The 22,604-nt window shown below is 51.4% G+C and overlaps 10 protein-coding genes across 10 annotated transcripts; 6 read left to right on the plus strand and 4 right to left on the minus strand.

Moving 5' to 3' along the window:
* Positions 1-1,031: 1,031 nt before the first annotated feature.
* On the plus strand, positions 1,032-3,678 carry CC1G_12661 (hypothetical protein; the record flags this gene model as incomplete). Its single annotated transcript, XM_001828634.2, has 16 exons — positions 1,032-1,418; positions 1,479-1,530; positions 1,592-1,709; positions 1,761-1,781; positions 1,853-1,889; positions 1,943-1,964; positions 2,024-2,047; positions 2,107-2,142; positions 2,197-2,290; positions 2,358-2,454; positions 2,515-2,680; positions 2,733-2,792; positions 2,850-2,876; positions 2,931-2,987; positions 3,044-3,135; positions 3,186-3,678. The coding sequence occupies exons 1-16, from the start codon at positions 1,150-1,152 to the stop codon at positions 3,676-3,678; spliced, it is 1,665 nt and encodes a 554-aa protein (XP_001828686.2). The 5' UTR covers positions 1,032-1,149.
* Positions 3,679-3,872: 194 nt separating this feature from the next.
* CC1G_12662 (hypothetical protein) lies at positions 3,873-6,301 on the minus strand (the record flags this gene model as incomplete). The annotated part of the gene is made up of 15 exons (XM_001828635.2): positions 3,873-4,033; positions 4,094-4,119; positions 4,180-4,350; positions 4,405-4,446; positions 4,500-4,591; positions 4,648-4,674; positions 4,728-4,749; positions 4,801-4,870; positions 4,928-5,191; positions 5,247-5,305; positions 5,355-5,361; positions 5,421-5,710; positions 5,763-5,829; positions 5,882-5,896; positions 5,953-6,301. 15 exons carry the CDS (start codon positions 6,299-6,301, stop codon positions 3,873-3,875), a joined length of 1,662 nt encoding a protein of 553 aa, XP_001828687.2.
* Positions 6,302-8,070: 1,769 nt separating this feature from the next.
* CC1G_13638 (hypothetical protein) lies at positions 8,071-10,640 on the minus strand (the record flags this gene model as incomplete). The annotated part of the gene is made up of 4 exons (XM_002912060.1): positions 8,071-9,604; positions 9,657-9,848; positions 9,972-10,442; positions 10,501-10,640. 4 exons carry the CDS (start codon positions 10,638-10,640, stop codon positions 8,071-8,073), a joined length of 2,337 nt encoding a protein of 778 aa, XP_002912106.1.
* Positions 10,641-10,802: 162 nt separating this feature from the next.
* Positions 10,803-12,745, plus strand: CC1G_12665 (hypothetical protein). The gene is made up of 3 exons (XM_001828638.2): positions 10,803-12,354; positions 12,415-12,599; positions 12,663-12,745. The coding sequence occupies exon 1, from the start codon at positions 10,832-10,834 to the stop codon at positions 12,314-12,316; it is 1,485 nt and encodes a 494-aa protein (XP_001828690.1). The 5' UTR covers positions 10,803-10,831; the 3' UTR covers positions 12,317-12,354; positions 12,415-12,599; positions 12,663-12,745.
* Positions 12,746-12,942: 197 nt separating this feature from the next.
* CC1G_12666 (hypothetical protein) lies at positions 12,943-14,018 on the plus strand (the record flags this gene model as incomplete). Its single annotated transcript, XM_001828639.2, has 4 exons — positions 12,943-13,208; positions 13,272-13,844; positions 13,894-13,915; positions 13,992-14,018. Exons 1-4 carry the CDS (start codon positions 12,964-12,966, stop codon positions 14,016-14,018), a joined length of 867 nt encoding a protein of 288 aa, XP_001828691.2. The 5' UTR covers positions 12,943-12,963.
* Positions 14,019-14,293: 275 nt separating this feature from the next.
* Positions 14,294-16,466, minus strand: CC1G_12667 (hypothetical protein; the record flags this gene model as incomplete). The annotated part of the gene is made up of 5 exons (XM_001828640.2): positions 14,294-14,562; positions 14,618-14,931; positions 14,994-15,705; positions 15,761-16,203; positions 16,330-16,466. 5 exons carry the CDS (start codon positions 16,464-16,466, stop codon positions 14,294-14,296), a joined length of 1,875 nt encoding a protein of 624 aa, XP_001828692.2.
* Positions 16,467-16,842: 376 nt separating this feature from the next.
* Positions 16,843-18,353, minus strand: CC1G_12668 (hypothetical protein). Its single transcript, XM_001828641.2, has 7 exons — positions 18,254-18,353; positions 18,188-18,200; positions 18,078-18,130; positions 17,978-18,025; positions 17,843-17,928; positions 17,277-17,787; positions 16,843-17,225 (listed from the first exon to the last, which is right to left on the minus strand). The coding sequence occupies exons 1-7, from the start codon at positions 18,312-18,314 to the stop codon at positions 16,963-16,965; spliced, it is 1,035 nt and encodes a 344-aa protein (XP_001828693.1). The 5' UTR covers positions 18,315-18,353; the 3' UTR covers positions 16,843-16,962.
* A 417-nt stretch (positions 18,354-18,770) lies between these two features.
* Positions 18,771-19,550, plus strand: CC1G_12669 (Sgt1; the record flags this gene model as incomplete). Its single annotated transcript, XM_001828642.1, has 4 exons — positions 18,771-18,784; positions 18,841-18,937; positions 18,994-19,156; positions 19,222-19,550. 4 exons carry the CDS (start codon positions 18,771-18,773, stop codon positions 19,548-19,550), a joined length of 603 nt encoding a protein of 200 aa, XP_001828694.1.
* Positions 19,551-19,701: 151 nt separating this feature from the next.
* On the plus strand, positions 19,702-20,389 carry CC1G_12670 (dihydrofolate reductase; the record flags this gene model as incomplete). Its single annotated transcript, XM_001828643.2, has 2 exons — positions 19,702-19,943; positions 20,011-20,389. The coding sequence occupies 2 exons, from the start codon at positions 19,702-19,704 to the stop codon at positions 20,387-20,389; spliced, it is 621 nt and encodes a 206-aa protein (XP_001828695.2).
* Positions 20,390-20,972: 583 nt separating this feature from the next.
* Positions 20,973-22,463, plus strand: CC1G_13440 (hypothetical protein; the record flags this gene model as incomplete). Its single annotated transcript, XM_001828644.2, has 6 exons — positions 20,973-21,158; positions 21,211-21,254; positions 21,309-21,560; positions 21,612-21,628; positions 21,678-22,300; positions 22,332-22,463. Exons 1-6 carry the CDS (start codon positions 21,042-21,044, stop codon positions 22,461-22,463), a joined length of 1,185 nt encoding a protein of 394 aa, XP_001828696.2. The 5' UTR covers positions 20,973-21,041.
* Between the last annotated feature and the right edge of the window lie 141 nt (positions 22,464-22,604).

Here is a 22,604-nt window from a genome sequence, read left to right on the forward strand (position 1 = left end):
GACGACCCTTGTTTCATCGCCCTTTTCCAGGGGGTTCTTGGCTGTTCCCTGGTGTGCACGTCCACCTTCGCAACCAAGAGCCACATTCCGAGTGCATTTTGCGCCGCAGCCTTCCAATTGTTGGTCAATGAATTCAGCGACACTTTCTGGTCTCTCGCCGTACACAGTATCAGTGCTGAGACCGACATCAGATCCAAGATTCACGCCTCTCGTGCACCAACACGTCAGTGACAGCGCATTTGCCTCACAACACTAGCATTTCGAGCGTTTTCCCCTGCGCCACAGCACCAAGTCAGAGACGTGGAGTCAGCTTCTCTATTGCCAAAATCCCATGACTCTTTTTTCGGGTGCGTCTCCCTGCATTTTCTCCGTGCTGTAACATGTTCCTGTTCTGCCGGCGTTACAGCCCATTGCGAAATTTGGATCCCGTTCCGTGGAGAGGTCGGAGGTCAGTAGCTTGGGATGCACCAGCGTGATGGAGCAAAGAGTTGTGATCCGTATCAGCGTCTCCCCAACTCGATTTTAAAAAAGGAAACCTGAGTGCTCTAACCGCGCTGCGAGCTCTAGGCTGATAGGTAAAGTCGAATCTCTGGTTTGTGCTGCTTTACATTCCAGATAGTCTCGTTTCCAGGAGCTACGACGCTGCGTCAATGTCAGATGCTAACGTTAACAATACCGACTCGACGCGACAATTAATTCGACGTCGACCCTCTGTACACTGGCTGCCCACACAGGCCCCATAGCGAATTCAATGTATTAATCCGCCAGAACCGGTGCGCCCACACGAGTACTATTACCACAATACCAGCGTATCGCCTGGGTAGATTAGCATCAATCAGGGGATCACTGAGCGCTGTGGTATGAGCTCAGAGTGCGCCGAAAGTGGGGACCGCTCTCGCCATCACCTCCAAGATCTCAGACGAACCTAAATTTATCTTCTGGGCGTCTTGTTGGTGTCCCACAGCAAACTGGATGAACCGAAAGCTATATAAGCGGTCGCCCGTCAACCTGTGTTTCCATTATCTCTGCACCTCTTCCTCGCTTTCTTAACACTTGAAGCACTGGTTGCTACTCCCGCATATTTGACATCACTTTCCTTGCTACATAGTAAACATCGACCACAACCTAAACCCCATCGTAATATCAACAATGTCGGCAAGCCCTTCAACAAGCCCCCAACTGGACACCTTGGACCTCCCACTCGTTCCCATTTCGTCAGACTCCAAGTCAAGTCTGCTTTTCCGAACGGCGTCGAGGGACTCACCCGGACGCCCGCGAAGCTCGTCCCCACCCAAATCGACTAGCCCTCATGGAACGCCTAACAAGTCTCCTCGCCGAATCAATACGAACCCGGACATCGCTACCTCAGACGAGTTGCGCCTTCGAGTCAACAAGCGCATCATCCTATGCTGCGACGGGTAAGCCGTTTGATGCTCGCTTCATTGGACCGTTTGAGCTTACTCTCTCCTGGTGACTAGCACATGGCAAGATGGGATTGGAGAGCACAGGTCCATGTACACCAATGTCCTCGTGGGTCTTGGCACTTTCTCGATGTAGACATTTGCAGGGCATCTCACGATGACTGTCATAGCGTCTTGCCCGAACGATCTACCATGCCGACGAACGGTTCCAGCCCCCAATCCCACAGATTGTCTTCTATCAATCAGGTATCGGGACAGAGAAGAATTTTTACTCCGAATACATCGAAGGTATAAACTCTCGCTACTAGTACCCAGCGCTCTTTACTCACACGTGTAAAGGAACAACCGGAGGATCTTTGGGTATGCCTCTTCTGTCCGATATTCTCGCAAAAATGGTCGTCTAATCACCTTTGATTCTTCCTCTTACCCAGCGGACAAGGTAGAAGAAGCGTATGCCTTCATTGCACAGTAAGCGCCCATATCCATGTGAGAGTTTCATGGCGGCTAATCCCCATTTTTAGCAATTATAATCCTGGAGACGAGGTGTGTCCTACACATACAAGGAAACCCTTGTCCACTAAACAATTGACCACGCGAGCTAGATCTACTTGTTTGGATTCTCCCGGGTAAGAATCCCAACCATTCTATGTGCCAAGAAAATCCCATCAATCTGATGTTTTGGTAGGGCGCTTATACTGCTCGGATGGTGGCCATGTTCGTTGTGGGTGTGCTCTCTTTACTAAGCTCCATTCAATGCGTTGACCCTGTCTCATAGGGTGAAATTGGTGTCTTGGATAGAAAAGAGATGGACCACTTTGGCAAAATCTTTCTATGTTACCAAAAGCTTGGCAAGTCCAAAAAGGCCGAGGGTGAGTGGGCGTCAAGCTTTGATCGCGACAGAAGCTCGAGTTGCTGACGGTTGATTCGACTCATCAGAAATTAAAGAATTACAGGAGCAGCTGCACCGTTGGCGTAATCCTCAGGCCCCCGGGAAATTACGCGCTGACTGCGACGGAGATACATTCACCGTCAAGTAGGTGCTCTGCTGTCTGTGATAGCGGAATCGCTGACTGATTGAACCTGCTCGTTTCAGATGTCTTGGTGTTTTCGATACCGTTGGATCTCTAGGCCTGCCCGAATCGCTCACGCTGAGGTCCTCCAGGGTTAGGACAATCTTTGGATTCCGCGATCGTATTTTGGGCGAACACATAGAGAGGGCATACCAGGCCCTCGCCCTTCATGAAATGCGTGCAGACTTTGTGAGTTGCTTTGCAGTTGAAAGCGACCTGTGTGCTCAAACACTTCCTTCAGAATTGCAACAAGTTCACGCAAACTGAGAAGGGCTTTGCAAAAGGACAGGTCCTCAAGCAGGTAAGTTGACATCGGGACTCGGCTACTGCCTCGATTCAGAGACTAATGTAAAGTTAGTGCTGGTTCGCCGGTGCCCACTCTGATGTACGCGTTTATTTCCAACACAACCTCAAAGCGGCACTGACCCGTTGCATATAGGTAGGCGGAGGCTACAAGGAGCATGACCTTGCTGATATTGCTCTGACCTGGATGGCGGTACGTTGCGCTGGCCACAACTACCAATCACGCGCTACTAATAATATCTCCCCCAGGCGCACGTTGGCGATATATTGGCCATCGACACTGAATATCTCTTCCACCTACCACAGCCCGTTGCTGAATGGGGCAAGCAGGTACCACACGAGTAAGCCTTCCGAGACTTGTTCCCCCGAGTCCTCGCTAACACATGGTTAGTTCGAAGTCCGGGATCTTCCTCCTGGCGCAAAGGATTCAGAGAGAACTTCCAAGGCAATTGGGAGGGCCGCACCACGAATATATCCATCCATCCGTGCTCGAGCAAGAATCGCACTACAAGGCCCTCAAACACGTCTTGGACAAGCTCCCAGGCATCGTTTGCCCACTCCTTCCCTTGGAAGAAGAGTTGAAGCAGAACTGGCCCTACACGTCCGAGTCACCCGTCGCCAAAACATACACCTCGGAGTTGGAAGAGCAGTTGAAAGGCGACACCTCGACCAGGACTGTAATCAGACGTTCAGGAACACTCTTCCGCCAATCGATCTTCAGGAGTCTGAGCGTCACTCGAAAAGGGCGTGGGAAGGGGGAAGCTGACATCGAGGTGGAAGTCGTTGAGGAGGAAGACCAGGTCGAGGAGAAGATAGAGGAGTCGAGGAAGTTGAAGAAGCAGAGGAGGAGGACTGTATATGCCATCAGTCGCTCGGAGGGCTGAAAGGGACCAAAGAAATGAACTCTATAATCCTATATGATATGATCCCGATAACGAATGCCCCGAACGAATGATACCCATATGCACTATACAATCATTACCCCTTTCTATGATATAGCAATAGTAATACCCTAATAAACCCAACTGAAACGCATACTCTGCAAGTGGTGACTTGAGTTCGACACGAAGTCGAATTTTTATTGCCCTTTTGACAACCATCGAGAGCCTTGCCTTGGTGGGGAGGACGGCAGGTAAATCCAGAAGACGATCATGGCAGCAGTCCCCGCGATGTTCCAATATGGAAGCATGTGTATCCCTTTTGCGTTAAGCATGACGCCAGCACAGAAAGACAAAATAGCTAAAGGACATGATATCAGCTAATGCGAGACCGCACGTAAAATTCACTGGTCACACGAACCGTTTCCAAATGAACTTCCAGCAGATCTACACGGCATGCCAATGAACTCAGAGAATGTGCGCGCGAGTACAGCGGGTAAGACTCACAGGAGTGCCATTCCGACCAGATGCTGTTCGGCGGGAAGGATGTCGCTCAGCATGTTCATTGCAGAAGGGAACAGGGGGCCAAAGGCTAATCCCACCATGGACACGGACACTGCGTTCGCGACCACGGAAGGGATGAACCGAATCAATAGATGCATTGTCAAGGCGATCAGGCTAGGGATTGCTGTCAGCCATTTCACAATTGGACTGAGGATGCGGCGTGCTTACAGGCACCCATAGATCGCAATCTTCCGTTGTTTGAAGGTAGCACTGAGCATAATGAATCAGTGACTCCGTTACAGACAGTGAGGGGAAATACGTACATTTGGGAAAAGGAGCCCCAGGCAAAGCGTCCAACCATCAGCCCAGCGTAGAATCCAACAGAAACATAACCTGCTGTCTTTGGGTTCGCATTCTATCACGCAGAAGATTCAGTGAAGCGTCCTATTGATTCCAAGTGGTCGAGCTTACCCTATGACCCAAAAGGTAGGTCACAATCTAGCCGTCCGCTGATCAATGATTTATGCAATTGGAGTAATATATCCACTTACGAAACCCTGAGATGTCGTTTCCCTAAACACATTCTCAGAAGGACTGATAGCGGACGAGAATACGAGAACTCACGTTCCGAAGGTGAACCCAACAAACATGGAGATAGCCCATTGGAATGGATGGGACAATACACGCTTAAGAACTGGGATGGCAGTAAGTATAATAGCCCACTCGATTTCAAAGGGCGGAAGATGCTCACGATTCGCGGGTTGAGCTGGCTTCGGTACTGGATAGAAAGCGTCAGCTTTGCCTTCCTTTTCACTTGACGGGGTTGAACAGCTGGTATCGTCGGTCAATTGGCGGCGCTCGCTATTGAATTCGAGGTGTGTTGGGGCGAACGCGACGGCCAAAAGGAGGGTGTTCATCCCGGCCAAGACCAATGATCCAAAGTAGAAGTGTGGCCAGGGAACTCCTTTGGAGATAATGGTCTGACAGACGAGAGGGGCGGCGACGGTACCAAAGCCTATGGACACTGGTGAGAGGGGCAACTTAAAATGGGGCAATGAAGTTGTACTAACTCCACAGAGAATGAGAAAAGCCTATGTGCATCGGTGCGACAGAGCCAAAATAGGGATTTCTAGGAGGAAAGTTAGTGCTTGCACCAAGGGAGGTCCCGGGGGACTCACAGTGAACCTAAACAACGGGAAAGGTCATGGTGAGCTACTTCCAAAAAGGCTAAACACTAAACACACCAGACATGATCGCCCTAGCGATGGCACAGATGCAATAGGCAGAAAGTAACGCGGGGTAACCAGTTCGCAATCCCATGACAACAAAGTACAGGGCAAAAACGACGCTAGCGTAGATCAGGGACAAATGACGGGCCTGCGAGGGGGAATGTCGAGACGGGGCCACTGCATGCGCGCGCCTTGATGCGAGTCGTTTTATGTGATGAGGAATCCAAGAGGATGTGCTTTTTGTTGAATTCGTCTGGCCTAGTTGTCGGATAAGAAGCTCTATAATGAACGTGCCAAAGATGAACCTGCGAAAGAAATTAACTGGTTTGTCTGCTTGGAGAAGACAATGGCGCCTACCCAACGGTAGCGGCTGCGTATAGCAGAGAGCTCGTCATGAACGTGATATTGAATTCCTCCATGAAATCTGACATGTAGAGTTAGCGAGGAACCTTGCACAGTGATCACAAAGAACTAACATGGCAAGACCGTTGCTGTCACTTGGGGATGGTTAGCAGAACGACTGAATGTGGAAACGAACTGTACTTACCACCGTCACTCCATCCACAAGCAAAAAACGTGAAGTATCCAACAGCAATACGGATAGGCACCCTTTCCAACCCAGCAGGAGCGAGCCCAAGCTCCGAGCGGATAAGCCCTCCCCGCTCAGAACTTGGGGAGAGCATAGAGGGGGTCGGAATCTCGGTGACAGAGCTCCTCCCAGATCCAGTGCTCCCATGGCGAAGGACGGTCGTTTTGGTATGGTCGGGCATACGCGCCAGGGACAGCGGTAGGACACCGTCGTAATGGATTGTGGGCGTGGTAGCACCGGAAGCAGTGAGCTCACTGCCATCAGCAACGAGACTCGACGATGAAGCGACACTGGACGAGGAAGCCATGGGTGGAGATGGAGAGTGTAGTTGCACAGCGCTTCCACACTGCCCGCTGAGTACGGTTGCGAAAGGAGAGGTGGAAGACGAGGTAGGCATCTCTGAAATAGCTGTGGCATCGAGGGGAGACCACCTGCCTTTTAAACGCTGGAGAAACGGAAGGAGACGTGACTGTTGGCCGAAGACATTTGGTACAATCCATCCACATAATGCACGACGACGGCGGTAAGATGGAAGGTCACTTAGAGCCGGTTAGAGACTCGTGGCAAGAGGTCGAGGTTGCATCAGGTAATATCCCGACAAATGCCAGGGGTGGAGTGAATTGCGAGGCTTCAAAGAACCCCCCAGAGAACGGCGTTTGCTGCTAGAAACTCTGTTTAGTTGCCGGAGAAAAGGATGGGGCTGTCAGTTTCTGTAGACCTCGTTGCTCTTCTAAAAGATAGCCGGCGGTCGAAGAGGGAACGTGGAGCCTCCCTCAAGATCCGTAGTCGAGAGCGCCTACAAGAGACCCTTGCCATAGCGGAAATCCCGAGTCGCTAGCAGTTGCATGCGTGTTTTTTTCCAAGACGTAAGTAAATCGCTAGATAAAAACATCAGAAGTCTTTGAGAGGACCCTAGATAGAAGTAACGGAGCATCGAGTTGCAAGAGGAACGTTGGGGAGGGGTCAACGTTTCGGCCGGCCAACCATTGACCATATTGGTTGGGAACAGACATCTTCAGGGACTATTCGGACCGTCGGATCCGAAAGCATCACCGCGCTTAAGTTTTCTGAATCGATGGTGTCTAGTGTTGTTGCGAGGTGGAGGTCCCTCAAGGTGGAGTTACCTTGAGGTCCCGTATTTGTGATGGTGGCGTTCTCAAGGTCCCTTGAGGTGGCCTTGATGTGTTTTCCCATCCCTGTAACGGAATCTCCGGGACGGTGATGTGGCAGCGAGCGCGAGCGCTTGTCGATGCAGAGTGCATTAAACTTGCTATACTTCACTTGCTATTCTCATTTTACTACCTTATGACTTCAAGGATATGCAAGAGTGCTGTGCTTCCCGACCTCTAATACCGAATTCCCAATTCAACGTGAACAGGTGCTTGGGGCAGCTCGAGACCTTGGGATATGGCCGACAAACTACGGAATACCCTTCATTTCATACTAATGACCTTCTGGATAGACAAACACCTTTGAATAGTTAAGAAACTTGCTCTTACCGCGAGCGTTGTTCGTGTTCATTGCAACTTTTGATTTTCTCATCCCCAGTATAGAAATAGGTATTCGTGGGAATGGACCTCAAGGTCCAACGAGGTAACTTGAGGTAACGCCACCAATCACCTTGAGGTACCTCCACCTCACCTCGCAACAACACTAATGGTGTCGTGTACAAGGTTGCGCTGCAGAGAATACATGGAGGAGTAGAGGTGCAAGGGCTAACTACTCGACGGGGATGCGGGTTTAAAAATTATGACTCGATGATACGCGAAGAACGGTCGAGATTTTATACAGTGCAACGAATGGTCCGTGTGCATGCGTGCAAAAAGTGGTGAGTTACTGAGAAAATGTACAAGAGGATGGTCAAGTGAAAATGAATGTTGCATGAATGAATGGGATCATGGCAAGCTAGTGTCCAGTGAGAAGTGCGTGGGGTCGTCAGTGAAAGACATGAACATAAGACTGAGTAGCAAAAAAGTTCCACAAGGGTGGCAATCGGAAACAGGGAACGTCAAAACGGTTCTCGACAACAAGAGTGCTGTATCGTGGAAATTGATAGCATGACGGCGGGGATCGCATCTACAACGCCTTAGGTGTCCAGCTCTGCCTACCCAGATCCGAATCGACCGAGTCAACCAGATCTGGATTGCATACACCCAACACTTTAGTCTTGGGGTTTTCGGTCCCTTTGGTGGTGTCTGAATCTTCTGCAGACAACTTGGTGCCTTTGATACCCAGACCAGTGGAGGGACTCAACATTCTCCGGGAATAATCTTCATCATCCCTAAGGTCGCCGTCATCCAGTAAATTCATGCGCTCGCGTAAGCTCGGGTCAAGGATGCCGTCTCGAGGGGTGATGACATTGCGACCACCCGGCGTAGATGAAAAGAACGCAGATGTGGCGAGCGTATCTCGGGTGTCTGGAGGGATCTGTCCATTTGTCGGCGCCGAGGCAGTAGCAGTGCTTTGAGTGTCGTCGAGACTGTCTCGGTTCGCACCGAAGAAGTAATCTTGGAAAGCATCTCTGGATTCAGTGTCGTTCGTCGAGGCGGCGATACCAGTATAGGGAGTGTCCAATGCACTGTTGCGACGCTCCAGATTATTTGCCCCGTTCGCATTTGAAGCGGTACTGTAGACGGAGCTTCTCGCACTCGCTTCTCCGTTATTTACAGGGAGCAGGAGTGGCGGTTGGAAGGACGGTTGTTGTCCATGACCATTCGAAGTTGATTCATGACCCGTATTCGAGCTGTAGGGCGGCGGGGGGAGAGTGTCTTTCCTTTGCAGCCCCGTGGTGACACCGTTATTGCCGTTCTGTTGCATATTGGAGTTGCTGCTTCTGTTGCTTGGAGGATTCGGTTCGGTCCTTTGTTGTTGTTGTTGTTGCTGCTGTTCGCGGTAGGCAGCGAGTAAAGGCTCGTAACTTCCAGCACTATGGTAGCTCGTACTCTGCGAACGTTGATGTCCACCTATGGCCCCTAGCTCGTAGTTGTATTTGCTCCCTCCGCTTGCACCGCTCACTCTCCTATCCCTTTCATGACCGTTTGCTAGTGCGGCGACGGTTGCAGCAGCCATAGTCGCTCCACTGCTCGTCCGGTCGCGATACGCTCCCATATGGAACGCGCTAGGTGGAGGGACGTAGTCGGCGTACGGATTGAACTGTGCGTCTTCAGTCATATTCGGAGGCGCGGGTCCACTGGGATTGGCGGCGAATGGATCAGGATCGTGCCCGAATCCAGCTGTCGCCATCGGTGCTCCACCCGCAATGCTCATGGCCAAGGCCGAGCTGCTCCTCCTGCCCATCCCAACGCTCCCACTCCCGTTCCGTACGTGGCCATTAGGGTCCAGATAGCTGCTACTACTCCCCCGTTCGTGATTATGGTTGCTTAAGCTCGGGTGATCCCGATAGGGACCAGGATCATCATCATCGTCATCATCAAGAGGTGCGCGATGGAACCCGGCTGCTGCCAATGTAGCAGAAACAGCCGTGTCATGTTCCAGTCGTCGAGTTCGGCGTCTCCTACGGACGGCAAAGAAAATCCATAGGAAGATAGATGCGGCTGCTAAGCCTACGAGGACGAAGACGCCCGCTACGGCCCCTGTATTGGAGAAGAAACTTTGTTCCCAAGTAAGTACAATGGAATGGAACGATGTCGGGCTGTACGTACGCGTTTTCTTTCCCTCCGCCGCCGCCGCCGCCATTCAGAGTTGGATTGGGATTAGCGACAACTTCCGTTACTGTAACAAGGACACCGCTACTGGTTGAAGTTGCAATTGTTGTGATGAACGAAGGTGCTGTTGAGCTTGGCTGGCCTCTACTATCTGTTGTTGTGATCCAGACAGTGGTAGATAGAGTGGTCCTGCAGTGCGGTGTTTAGATGTGATGTTGACAAAAAGAAGCGCATGGTACAGAACGGAGGTTTTGCCATGACGGAAATGCAAAGAATATTGGGACCGATATGAAGAAATGAATGACGACTTACGACGGTGTAAATGGAGGGGGTGACGAAGTGGTTGGAGAGGAGCTGGAGGACGGTGGGGGCTCATCAGACGAACTGGGAGGAGGAGGAGGAGGGGGTTGACTACTGCTAGGGGGAGGGTCCGTTGAACTGGATGAAGATGGTGGAGGTGGCGGAGGACTGGATGAAGACGGCGGAGGAGGTGTCGAAGACGAAGACGGAGGCGGCGGTGGTGTAGACGACGAGGACGGTGGTGGAGGGTCGCTCGAGCTTGGAGGTGGGTCGTCGGTGGACGAGGGCGGTGGTCGTGGGTCGGATGATGGTGGCGGCAGGGGCTCCTCGGTCGACGACATGGGAGGAGGGGTCGCCGATGTTGACGGTGGTGACGAGGACGTCTCTGGAATAGACGTTGGGGGCTCAGACGAGGAATCCACTGTGGACGACGGCGAGGAAGTGGTCGACGGTGGAGTCGGCTCGGTCGATGATTCTTCGAGACTGGACAAGTGACGTGAGAAAGAAATGCAGAGAAGCCGACGCCGGCATTCATCTTTACCTGCCAGAAGAAGACATTGTTGACGCTGTTGACGACAGAGAAGACGGCTCGGGAGATGAAACGGGCGACGACGAGGACTCGCTGGGCGTTGGGGACGGCGATGGCGGTGGCGAGGAAGAATCTGGGATCGCACTGGACATTGGCGAGAGAGTGAAGAGAAGGAAACGTGGTGCTTTTCTGGACTCTACTTAGCCCACTACAAATTTTGGCCCGCGAGTCCATAAATTGACGTAATTAATTGCCTTTGATCCAAACGTGTTCCGCAGCCAACCAACTCCTTCTTCGCCAACCTCAACCGTGGTCGTCATCGTCGTCGTCGTCGTCGACCACAATGATCACCCTTCCAAAGGATACAGAGGCAGCCAGGGTCCCCTTTCGCCAGGCTGAAGAAGAGCCCCTGCTTTCTCAACACGCCACCTCGAGCGCCAGCGTCAGCGCTCCACCATTCGAGCCACCCCCTAGGTTCACACCGTATCGAGCTTCCTATTTCGAAGTTGGATACCAAGATATCTGCTCGCATGACCCCCATCTCAATACAGATGGCGAGGCGCTCTACCGTTTTCTTCTCGAGCGTTCACAGCGGCCCCCCTTCGTCCGTGTTAACGTCAGGGGCACTCACACCGAACACCGAACTCATTGGGTTACCCAGCGGGACAGCGATGGGCGAACTCGACAGGTGTCGGAAACCCACACTGAAACCGTCACCGATTTCGACTTCTGTATCGACATAGCCCCGCCATTGGGCACAAAGCCTATCCAATGGAGCGTTCCTGACCGCGAACCAACGTACCGAGGGAAGATGGTCAGGGAATTGGAAGAGATTGCCCTCCCTGGTCTTGGTGGAATTCGTCGGTCGAAGCGTAGAGCATCCAGGAAAGAATTGAAGCGACAGAAGCAGTGGGAAGAAGAGCGCCGTGGTCGAGGACTTCCCCCTTGGTGCCCGCCAGAAGACATCGAGCGACTCCTGTTAGAAGAATCTTCGGGATCTCTTTCAACTCCTTCCCCAATCTCTGTACCGTATGTCAATACTCTATCCGCCATCGAACACAACTCGCTGCGCAGCACAAAGTCTCTCCGCCAATGGGCAGATGAATATTGCCGCTCACCCAAACGCCTCAAAGAATTTGTGTACGATCAACACCTCTACGGCTGGAATATGTCGCAAATCGAAAGTGCTATCCGCTCCACCGTTGTCGCTACCCCTTACAATGGCGACTTGGAAATTGCCTTCATCAAATACAGGTCAAGAATATACATTCGCCCCGATAACCGGCTTTCCAAGTGGCTCTCGAATAAGTGGCTCTTTTTCCTTTCCATTGTGCTCCTTGTATATCCTTTCATCTGGCTGTTCAAACGATTCCATTCGAGGGGAGGTGGAAAGTGGGAGGTTTGCGGTGCTGCTTATCCAATGAAGAGATGGGTACCGGCGACGGACGATGGTGAACCAATCCCACCCGAGACCGACGAGCAAGGGTTACCAACTCTGCCACCCTACGAGCCCTACGAATCTCGCACTCCGCAATACTCCCAGGCATCCCCTTCTTCAATGCCCTCGCCTCGAATGCCTCTTCCATCCCTACCCAGTCCTAGTGGGTTCGGGGCATCCTTCCCAACCCCTACGTCCACATCTTCTCGGCTTGTTCAGACTTCCTCAGGGCCCAAGCGACTCGTCGGAATAAGGGAAGGAGAATGGTTCAGAAAATGGGAAGGTGCTATAACGAGGGCTGTGCTGAGTAGATATCGATCGACGACACCTCTCGAAGATCCTGGGGCTATCCCAGGTACTGTTCGTACATTGGATGGGTATTTTGGCTGAGGTCATAACCTCTTTCTAAGGATTATTTCTGCACTGTGGTCCGTTTCTCCATGGCCTTTATGCTCTCTGTTTACTTATATATCCCAATCTACTTGTAGGCCATGTACTGGATTCCCCGTTGCTCTCCGGAGTTCCCCCTATACATCACTGATTCACTGACGAAATCTGCTAAGCCCTTGACGTCGTAGCCATTAGCCACAGCCAAGTGAGCGCCCAATGTCGATGATATCTCAGGCGCTCAGCGCTCTCCGGAAACTGGATCAATGTTACAGTACGAAATGATGTATGTATTCCGTCCGACCTCGTCCCTCTTTCGACGATTCCTGATCTCTTTACCACACCTCAGCTTCTGGATTTCTTGTTTGAATTCGATACTTCCCTGCTAAAAAGGACAAATGAACACGAACACTCCGGTGTACCGATCTTGGCTCCTGGCATTATAGTCCACCCAAACTTGATCATCGGATTGTGATGACAGCTGCCTTCCTCTTCTCTGGAGTCTGCATAAGGAAGTCGGTCCACTGCGTAGTTATCGCACATGTCCAACATGTTCTATCAAACGATCTCTTGGCCGACTGGTCATATATAACCTTCCATTGTTTCATTTCCATCCCCAACACCTCCGCCGTTATCCCATCTCAGCAACAATGGGGAAGTCAGACGACGGCGCCCGTGGCTCTTTCGACAGCGATCAGCCCCCTCCGTTTAGCATCTACAAGGCGAAGACCAACCAAGTCGACAACTTGGAAGGGAGACATGATATCGCCGCCCATGACGCCCACCTCAATACTGACGGGGAAGCACTCTACCGATTCATCCTGGACCAAAGCAGCGAAAACAAGCCTATGCTGCGATTGGACATCGATGGCTCGAGCATCAGTAACATGACTGGGTGAGCCATCTATTAGTGCACCTGCTGAAAACGGACAACTTACAGCATCCCAATGCGTTACAGTACTCCCCTGACAAAAACGGATTTCTCGTTCTACATCGACGTCCCTCTTCCGGCTGAACTGGCTTCGCAGGGCGTCCAGTGGTCTCTCAGCGATGACGAGCCGGCATACAGAGGACGCAGCTCCCGCGAGGTTGAAAAGGACAACAAGAAAGACAAGGCGAGCTCGAGCCAAGTCAAGGCTTACCTCAAAGAACGTGAAGCCCGCAGAGAATCCGGTCTGCCACCTTGGGCTATGAACCTGCCATCTGACCAGCTGCCCATTCGAGGAGAAGGAATGTCAGAAGCTAAATATATCGAGAAACTCTGGGGCCTCGAACAAAACGCTTGGAAGAGCTCCAAGTCGTTGAGGGAATGGGCAGATGATTTTTGTAATGCTTCAAAGTCGCTCAAGGAGTTTGCATTCCAACAAGAAGTTTACGGTTGGGATTTTAACAAGCTGCGGTCGCTTCTCAGGAAAACTGTAGAGGAGCAGCTGGGCTACAAAGGGGATCTGAGCTTAGATCGCTGGAATGTCAGAGGGCGTATTTATGTGCGCCCGGACAGTACATTCTCCAAGCTAGTGTCCAAAATATGGTACGACTCATAATCATGAAGATGTTTCTCGACGCTGACTTTGCTTCAGGCATGGAGGAGGAATCTGGAAGGTGTGCGGTGTAGCTTATCCCCTTGTCGGCTATGTCGATGCCGACGCTGACGAAGAGGGCGCCATCAAGACCTCAGCCGGGTTCAAGAAACGAGTTGGACTGACCGAGGAAGAATGGTATCATAAATGGGAGAGCACTATCGTCGAGGCTGTGAACCAAGAGCTGCAGACCAAGAAGCCATTCGTTTGCCCCATGTATGATTGAAGGACTATGTAAGGATGTCCAAGAATAGTTTGTGTGTCCTTGCGCGCGACATGAGTAGGCTATGTGTTTGAAATCCAAAGGTGTCCGAAGAAAAGAAACCTTGCGAATGGACGGTAAAGCAGTGTAATTGAATGGAAGGATAAGATGAATGTCTAGGTCTGCGTCATTCTATGATCATGTCCGTCGGAAGGCGCTATCTTGCGTCCATGGTGCCCAACGATTTATGTTGGAGCGGCTGAGGTGGAACCCGTCAAACGTCGGCAAGTTATATTGCTCTGCCTCGGATTCTTCTTCTCCCTCTAGGAGCGCAATCGCGGCCTCCAGATACCAGGCGTTTTTCTTGATGAAGTGGACAGCTACTGTCCCGCCAACGCGTTGATTTTCATATTGTGTTCTCCTGCCCTCCCGATGCAGCCATGCCTGTTCTGGTGTAATTGGTCCACCTAGAGAGACCATCAATTAGCGGAACATATGACGATTGAAAAACCGTCAGTTTACCTCTTTCCAAGAGCGACATTTCGCTGCCTTCCACCAAAGCCTCGATACTCTCTCTCTCCGACAACTCTCGCAACGGCGGCGTGTACCTCACGCCAAAAGTCGACACAGTGGATCGAGTTAGAGACTCTGGTGCCGTCGTTGAGCGCCATGAGCCTCTTGGTCGGTAGTACCGATGTTCGTTTCCAGTTCCAAAACGCGCCCCATTAGCAGCGAACTCGCGATGGCCCCTATCTCGCATCAGGTCTTTCACATATGAAGTGATCTCCTTTTTGATGCGCGTGACTTCAGATGGGAACAGAAACCCATGTCCGTAGCTGTATCGGTACCAATTCAACACCCAGGCTTGAACTCGAACCAACAAGGTGAAGGAACTCACACTGTGCCAGATCGAGGATGGTCGTATATCCAACACCGCTCACTCGTCCATCGAACCCTGTCTGCTCGTGGATGTAAACGCATCCATTTCGCCGTTTGCTTGTCCTCTGCGCCCTTCGTCATGCCTTTTACAGCGGCATCCTTGGCTACCCAATCGACCAGGCTCCAGCTCAGTGCATACAGTTCTCCTGCCATAAACTGATGCAATCGATTCGTGACCAGATAGCCCCAGTATATGAGAGGGTCATTATCAGTCATGGTTTCAGGAAAGGGGGCTGATATAAGTGGAACCCTGTCTGGGGATACGTCTATCGGCGAGGCTTCTGTCAACAATGTTGCCGTTGGGATTCGCCTCGGGATTCTGTTGGTGCTGTTGCTGAACTTTGGTTTATTATGAAGTTCGACTCGCAGTCGTGCTTCTAGTTCGGCCAACATAATAAACGCGTCGTCATCTGCTTTGACGACATAGTCCGGTCGAATCCAGGGCTTGGGTCGGTGGGATCGAATATTGTGCCAAGCTGATATCGGATCGTGAGGAGCAAGGGGAGGTGGAGAGGCAGTATAATTGGAGTAGGAAAACCGGGGAAGTGGGGGTTCAGATACGTTGTAAACTGGTGGAACCCAAGCGTTGAGTGACGCCCATGAGAAGAAGGTATGGGTTTTGCCATTATTCATGTTCTCTGGAATTGGGAGGATGACGACATCATTATAGGCTGTGGATGGACTCATTATCTGGCGAAAGGACAGTGAAAGGCAATCAACACGCACTGTCCATCTCGAGCTTTATCCTTCTCTCCCAACTTTGCCTCGGCTGACCGAGGATAAATCGGACCACTGTTCTGGACGTTCCTCGTCCGCCATCACCTCCTACTGCGCCATTTCGGCTTCGAGCATGGGCAGCCCACGTCGTTCTTATCAACATGCGACGTTCAAACGCAGAGTCCACGGAGAACACGCCTATCAGGATTCCCGCGGGGGGCAGGTTCTCGAGGTTGGCAGGGGGAAAGGGAGGAATAAGCTCCCCGGGCTCTATCTCAGGGTAAATGCGAAGAGGGTATGGGTGGTCGCGAGGGGCCGCCAGTGAAGGGATCGAGCAATACGCTCGCCATGGCAAAGGCTCCTTGTCGGGATTCAGCGTGTAAATCAAGAATAGGGCCAATAGAATCGCCAATATCAAGATGGAAATTAATGTCAAGATCTCCAGGAATTGACTTTAGCGAAACCGCGATGAGAAGAGAGAAAGAAAGCACGACACACCAGGGTAACAGGTTGCGCGGGGAAGAATCGGTGGCGTACCATACGTCTCCTCCATTTTTTCAAGATCCTCATAAATCTACTATCGCGTCGCCGTCGTCGTTGTGGTGTTCCCCACCAACTCGTCCCCTTTCTGGTTTCGGGTCTGCGTCTTGGAGCGCTCAGGTTGCTGCTGCGGATGAGGGGCGACAGTGACTCGCTGTCCGTGTCTGACAGACATGATGACGAATTATGAAGTCCATGGTAGTACTGCGGGAGCCTTGGCGATGTTGGACGCGACGGTAAAGGGGTCGAGGAGGCGGTTGACGACATCGAGGTACGTCCGTTTCCCTGGTGGTACAAGAATGTCGCTGAACCAGTGCGCGGTGACGGTGGAGCCGTTGCCGACGATGAGGCCATACAAGTTGAACAGACCCTGGAATTAGACCGGGGGACTTTAATGTCGTCGTCGCGGTCCTTGGATCTCTGGCTTATGGGAGAAGTCGAAGGAAAGTCTATCGATCGAAAAAGCCAATTTGTGGTGCAACTGTCAAACACAAACGCTTATTTCGATTGATTACTCGAGTAGAAATGAAAGCAAGAAAGCAAGAGCCATAGCAATCAGTGTCAATCCAAATTTAGCCGTCCACTAAGGACAATATTAGCCCGTCAATGTCCCATGTCAATCGTTTCTAGTCTACCAGATGACACATCATAAATTCCTTGGTCTGATGTTCTTAGAACAAGCCTTGTCCGTACAACTTCTGCCAGCTCGGTCTCTCCTTCAGCGCATCCCAGAAGGCCCCTAGCTTCGCTTGCTTTTCGCCCCTTCCTCCAGCATCGCCAGAGAAATCCCGAGGAAGAGCGAGGACAGCGCCGACGTATTTCTCGAGTTTCTCGACGACAGTCTTGCCATCGTCGTCGACGGATCCACCAGCCAATTTCACAACTCGTGTAAACCAAGGGGCAAGATGCAAATCGGCAATGGAGAATTGGTCACCTAAAATTCTGCTTAACAATTATCGCAGCAAGAGGGGAAACGCAGACGCACCGAGGGAGAATGGTCCAGTGGTTTCCTTCGATAACTTCAACAAGATGATGGGCAAATCCTTTTCCCATGCCTTCCGTCCAACATCGATGAAACTCTGTCGTTCCGCCTTCTCCTCTTCGCTCAACTCTTCCACCGGTTTTTCGGCGGCTTCCAAGACACGCGACGACAGATCGACGGACTCGAGCCTTTCCTGCCAGAATTTCTTAACCTTTTCACTGACATGAATGACTTCTCCCTCTGCGTCTGCCAGGTGTTTCTTGAGGGCGTCTCGTTTGGCCTGGACAATGTGCAAGACCTCCTTGGCCAGCACTTTCAACGATGCATCATCCCGAGCATTCTTGTATCGTAGATGGTTCGGGTTAGCTTCCTCCGAGTGAAGGAGCCCAATGACGACGCGTGCGATGTCTGTGGCGGCAATCGTTGCCGGTGCAAGGGCAGGGGCGGGAGCGGAAGAAGTAGTATGGGTCCTCGATACCAGGGAACGGGATTTGTCCAGGAATTCAGCAATGGCCTACGAACGTGCGGGTCAGTCCTGATCCCTCTTTCTTTGCAAGGGAGGCACCCACAATAGACTCGGTTATGGCCTTGTACCGACTATCGATTTCGTCCGACAGGGTGTTGGACAGTGGCACCACAAGAGTTGGGACGGTCGCTGAAGAGTCGGGTCAAGCCCCGTCCACTGTGGCTCAGGAAGAGAATACCTTTGGGATTCAAACGAAGGAAAGTGGGATCATAGTTCTCTCCTTTCCCTTGGACAAGTTAGTTACCAGGCATTCAGCTGTAAACGGAGGGTCTACTTACATATGTCGACGATCCGAAGGTCGACTTCATCGGCACCATAGCCCTTCTCTTCCCTTCAAGTCATATGCGATCAAGAAAACCACGCTTCTTTGAAGGAGACAACCACTTACAACGCGAGGAGGGCTGGGATCTCGTCAGGCGCGCAAGAAAGATAAGGGCATATGGACTACACTCACCGACTGCCGACCAGATCGATCGAGGGTAATAGTAGAGCGCAGCCTTCGGGATAGAAGTCATTAGGAAATATCAAAGCAATGAAAGTATGGCCTATGGTCGAGAGAACTCCTGAAGCAAGCTTGCACCACTAATCGATGGGCCCATTTATGACGTCCCTGTCCCCATTTCAGTTATTTGTCACACTTTGGTCTTCATAAATGGATTTTCTTTTATGGAGATATTTCGGTTCTACAAATCAGACATCATGGGTGAGAGGAAAGGGCGTTAGAACTGCAAGCCACAGTTCAGCGACTCTGAATCCCAATTCCTTGGCGCAGAGAGCGCGTCGACGCGATCCTGAGGATCAGGGACGCGTCGCTAAAATGAGGTCAGGTGACAACACGTATTTGTTGCCGATTAATTAGGTTACCGAAAGGGGTATCGAATGTGCTCGAAAATGATCATGTCGAGCCCTACAAAGGCGAACTGGAGCTGTTAAACACAGCACACTCTTCTCTTTTCACCTTGTGTTTCACTATGGCCACTATCCGGTATGTACAGGACCCATGGATACCGCCGCTCAGCACGCTGGACGTTTTCCTTGCAGACATGAATTCTACGAATCAGACGAGAGACTCACTCTCTCAATCTTCGACCGTGGCGCGGACCCCTCTCAGGTCTCTATCACATTCGAACCTAGAAAGGTAGCTGGTTAGGCGGGGTGGGGGGATTCTAGTCTCGATTGCTGATGATGATCCAGTTCACTTATACGCACGGCGAGAAATCACTCGTCCTCGAACCTTTGAAGGGACAGATTGTTCCAGAGAAGAGTGACTACACAGTTGGAAAAGTCAAGGTGGAGGTGCGCTTTGCAAAGGCTGCCATTGGAAGATGGGGAGGGTTGATTGGCGATTCCCCTGATCGTAAGTCATTCCGATTTCCCCTCCACTCGATCCAAGTTGTACTGAATGACGCGCTTTCTCTACAGCGTTGGCAAACAGTGCAGCACCTAGCTCGTCGGATCCAGCGACTCGCCCAGCACCGCGAAGAAAGAATTGGGATGCATTAACCGAGACCATTCTCAGTGCAGAAAAAGAAAAGTCGTTGGAGGAGGACCCCAATGCTGGCGGGGATGCATCGCTCAACGCATTCTTCCAGAAGATCTTTGCAGACGCCGACGAGGACACCAAACGCGCCATGATGAAGAGTTACCAGGAGAGCGGCGGCACGACCCTGAGCACTAACTGGGAGGAAGTGAAAAAGGGCAAAGTCGAAGTGAAGCCACCCACTGGATCTGAATGGAAGCGATGGGGTTAAGCCAAGTAGGACTTTGGGATTTGTGTTCGACGTTCACATTTCTTTTGCTTTAAACTTTGCTGTGTATTGCTTTCGAATCTACAATAACATCGTTAGTATCTGAGCTTTTGTTTGTACCTGGTCTCGCGAGAACCATCAACTTCCCTCAATCATGTCTCGTCTTACCATCATCGTCGCTGCGACCAAGGCCAATGGGATTGGCAAAGGCTCTAATTTACCATGGCGTCTAGCCAAGGAAATGAAGTACTTTGCCCGCGCTACCTCTGAAGCACCTGAAGGCACGAGAAATGCAGTCGTCATGGGTCGCACCACCTGGGAGAGCATCCCCGAGAAGTTCAGACCCCTCCCAAACCGAGTTAACGTCGTGGTGAGCCGAAACGAAAATTATGAACTGTACGGATCTCCCTCATCTCATTCGAGGGTCCAAAATCTCAATGACATCGATCCCGTAGTGAACCAGGCAAAGAGCCATCCCCTATGGCGCGACTTGCAAACAGCCTTTCTTCAGGGCTCAGACACCTTACGACAACGGATGGCCTTACTGTCAATCGTATATTCGTGATTGGAGGCGCGTCACTGTATCGAGAAACGCTTTCTCTGGCCAGGTCGAAAACTGGCCCATTCGTAGACCGCATACTCCTCACTCGCATCGCACTCGCATCGTGAGCCCGGACTTTGATGCCGATGTCTTCATGCCAGAATTCAATGCGGACGGGAAGGAGTGGACAAGGTCGACACACGCAGAATTGCAGGAGTGGGTAGGGTTTTCGGTGCCAGAGGGAATCCAAGAGGAGAATGGGGTCAAGTACGAATTCCAGATGTGGACAAGGTCCTCGTAAAAGTGTGGGGGAATTAGGATTACGGTGGTACAACGGAGTGGATAATATATTGGGTCGCATGGAGAAACCTGGTGTGGGATGGCGGTATCGTTCTTCATGATTAGCCTTGGCGCTGTTTATGGTTGTGAGCTCGCCAAAGACTTTTCGTACAGAAACTGGACACACCTGCTTATGTTTTGGGTTTCTGGAGCACACAACATATACCCTCCCCTTCCGTCGGACAACGCTGCACCCGTCGCACATCACCTTGACCGATGCGCGAACCTTCATCCCTCTTGCCAGGCTGGGCATTGCCAACGCTGGTGAAACTGGCAATGGGTGGTGATGGAGGTGTTGGTGAGCATGAGGGAAGGCTGCCTGTCGGAGGCGCTGTAGCAGAGGTCTGCTCGAGGCAAGCAACGGTCGCAACATGGTCGTTTCGTGGTTTCTAGAGGAGAACAGCTCAGCGTCTCCGGTCCGCCTTGGTCACAAAATTGCTGCCACGTGACAACCTTCGAATTTCGGTCCTTGCCGTAATCCCGCCCAAGGCTATTGGCACGTTCAACCGTCACTGCGAGGTTCCGCACTATAAAGTCTTGTCTAGCTCCTGAAAACGTTTGCGTCTGGCTTTAGCCCTCATGCCTGCGCCAGATATATAGCGGTCCTGTTTCAAATGGTTTCTAGATCCACCTCCCTCTCTCGGCCCCCACACATTGGTGGGCAGCCTCAAGCAATCGCCATCTTCGTCTTTACACTTCTCGCATTCGTGGTGGAGAGCCAGTTTACACAAGTATGTCCTATCTCGACATCGTTTGTGTTTGCCTCCATGACCTTTTTAACAGTATGTCCAAACAGACCTTGGATATCGGCAGCCATTCTTCATATTGTGAGCGCCTCTGACCGGCCAAAGAAAACGCTCTGCTAACAACCGACCTCGCAGCTATCTTGTGCACGCATCTTTCACCATAATCTTTCCCTTGCATTTAGCCTATCTCACATGGACCTCCGGTTATCCTGCATCTGCCATTCTCAAAGGACTCTACATTGCCATCACTAAGCACCTCTCACCCAAAACATCGGGATCCTCGTCCTTCAAGTTCCCCCGCTCCGAGTTCACAAAATTGATTACCCTGTTGACAATTGGTATTACCTGTCCCGGACTACTCTGGTTTGCCGCTATCTCGCTTGCGACGTGAGTCAAAATGCTACTCTCAAGGTCCGCCCATTAACCCATATTCTGCAGTGTAAGCGACGTTACCGGTAAGTTTACTTTTAACCCATCGTCGCATATCTGCTTAAGGGTTCACAGCCATCTGGAACACCAACGCCTTTTTTGCCTATCTGATTAGCGTGAAACTCTTCCGACTGAAATGGGAAACTCGGAAACTCTTCGCCGTCGTATTGGCTACAATCGGCACCCTCGTCGTTGTCTATGGCGGCGTTTCGAGTTCAACTCCAGAGGAAGTTGCGAAGGTCGTGGACCCTCCGACTTCGACAGTGATAAAGCCCAAAGCACCTCTAATCGGCAACCTTTTGACACTCGTTGCATCCTTTGGCTATGGACTGTACCAAGTTTTATACAAGATCTACGCCGCCTTACCCTCCGACCCCGAAGTCTCCTCCGATATCCTTTACGAACAAATCCTAGACGAAGCCGATGGTTCAGAGGAAATAGAGCCAATTAACCAAACTGGAATGCAAGACGCTCTGTACCCACCGCCATTTGGCCTCCATCCAAACTTCCTCACATCGATCATGGGCTTTATCACCTTTGTTGTGCTGTGGATTCCCATTCCGATTCTTCACTGGACTGGAATCGAGCCTTTCGCTTGGCCCTCCAACTGGCTCACCGTATTCTCGATCGCGGGGATCGCTCTCGGAGGCGTCGTTTTCAACGCGGGCTTCATGGCAAGTCCCAAATCCCTGTTCTCGGTGATTCCCATTGACTCTGTCACACTTCTAGATCTTGCTCGGCGTGTGGGGCCCCATAGTAACCTCTGTCGGAAATCTCCTCACCATTGTGCTGATGTTAATTTCTGATGTATGGCTTTCCATCCCATTCATTCCGCATCCCCCTGATATTCAAAATGTTTAATTTTTAGGCAATCTTTGGATCCGGTCTCGAAGTCATCACAATGTGGAGTTTAATTGGGTCAAGCGTCATTGTAGTCGCTTTCGGAGTCCTTGTTTATGACATGGCGTTGCAGAGAAGGGCGGGATGAAGGAAACCTTTACA

Source organism: Coprinopsis cinerea (assembly GCF_000182895.1).
Source record: "Coprinopsis cinerea okayama7#130 chromosome 1 map unlocalized cont3.1, whole genome shotgun sequence".
In the NCBI taxonomy this organism is placed as follows: Eukaryota; Fungi; Basidiomycota; class Agaricomycetes; order Agaricales; family Psathyrellaceae; genus Coprinopsis; species Coprinopsis cinerea.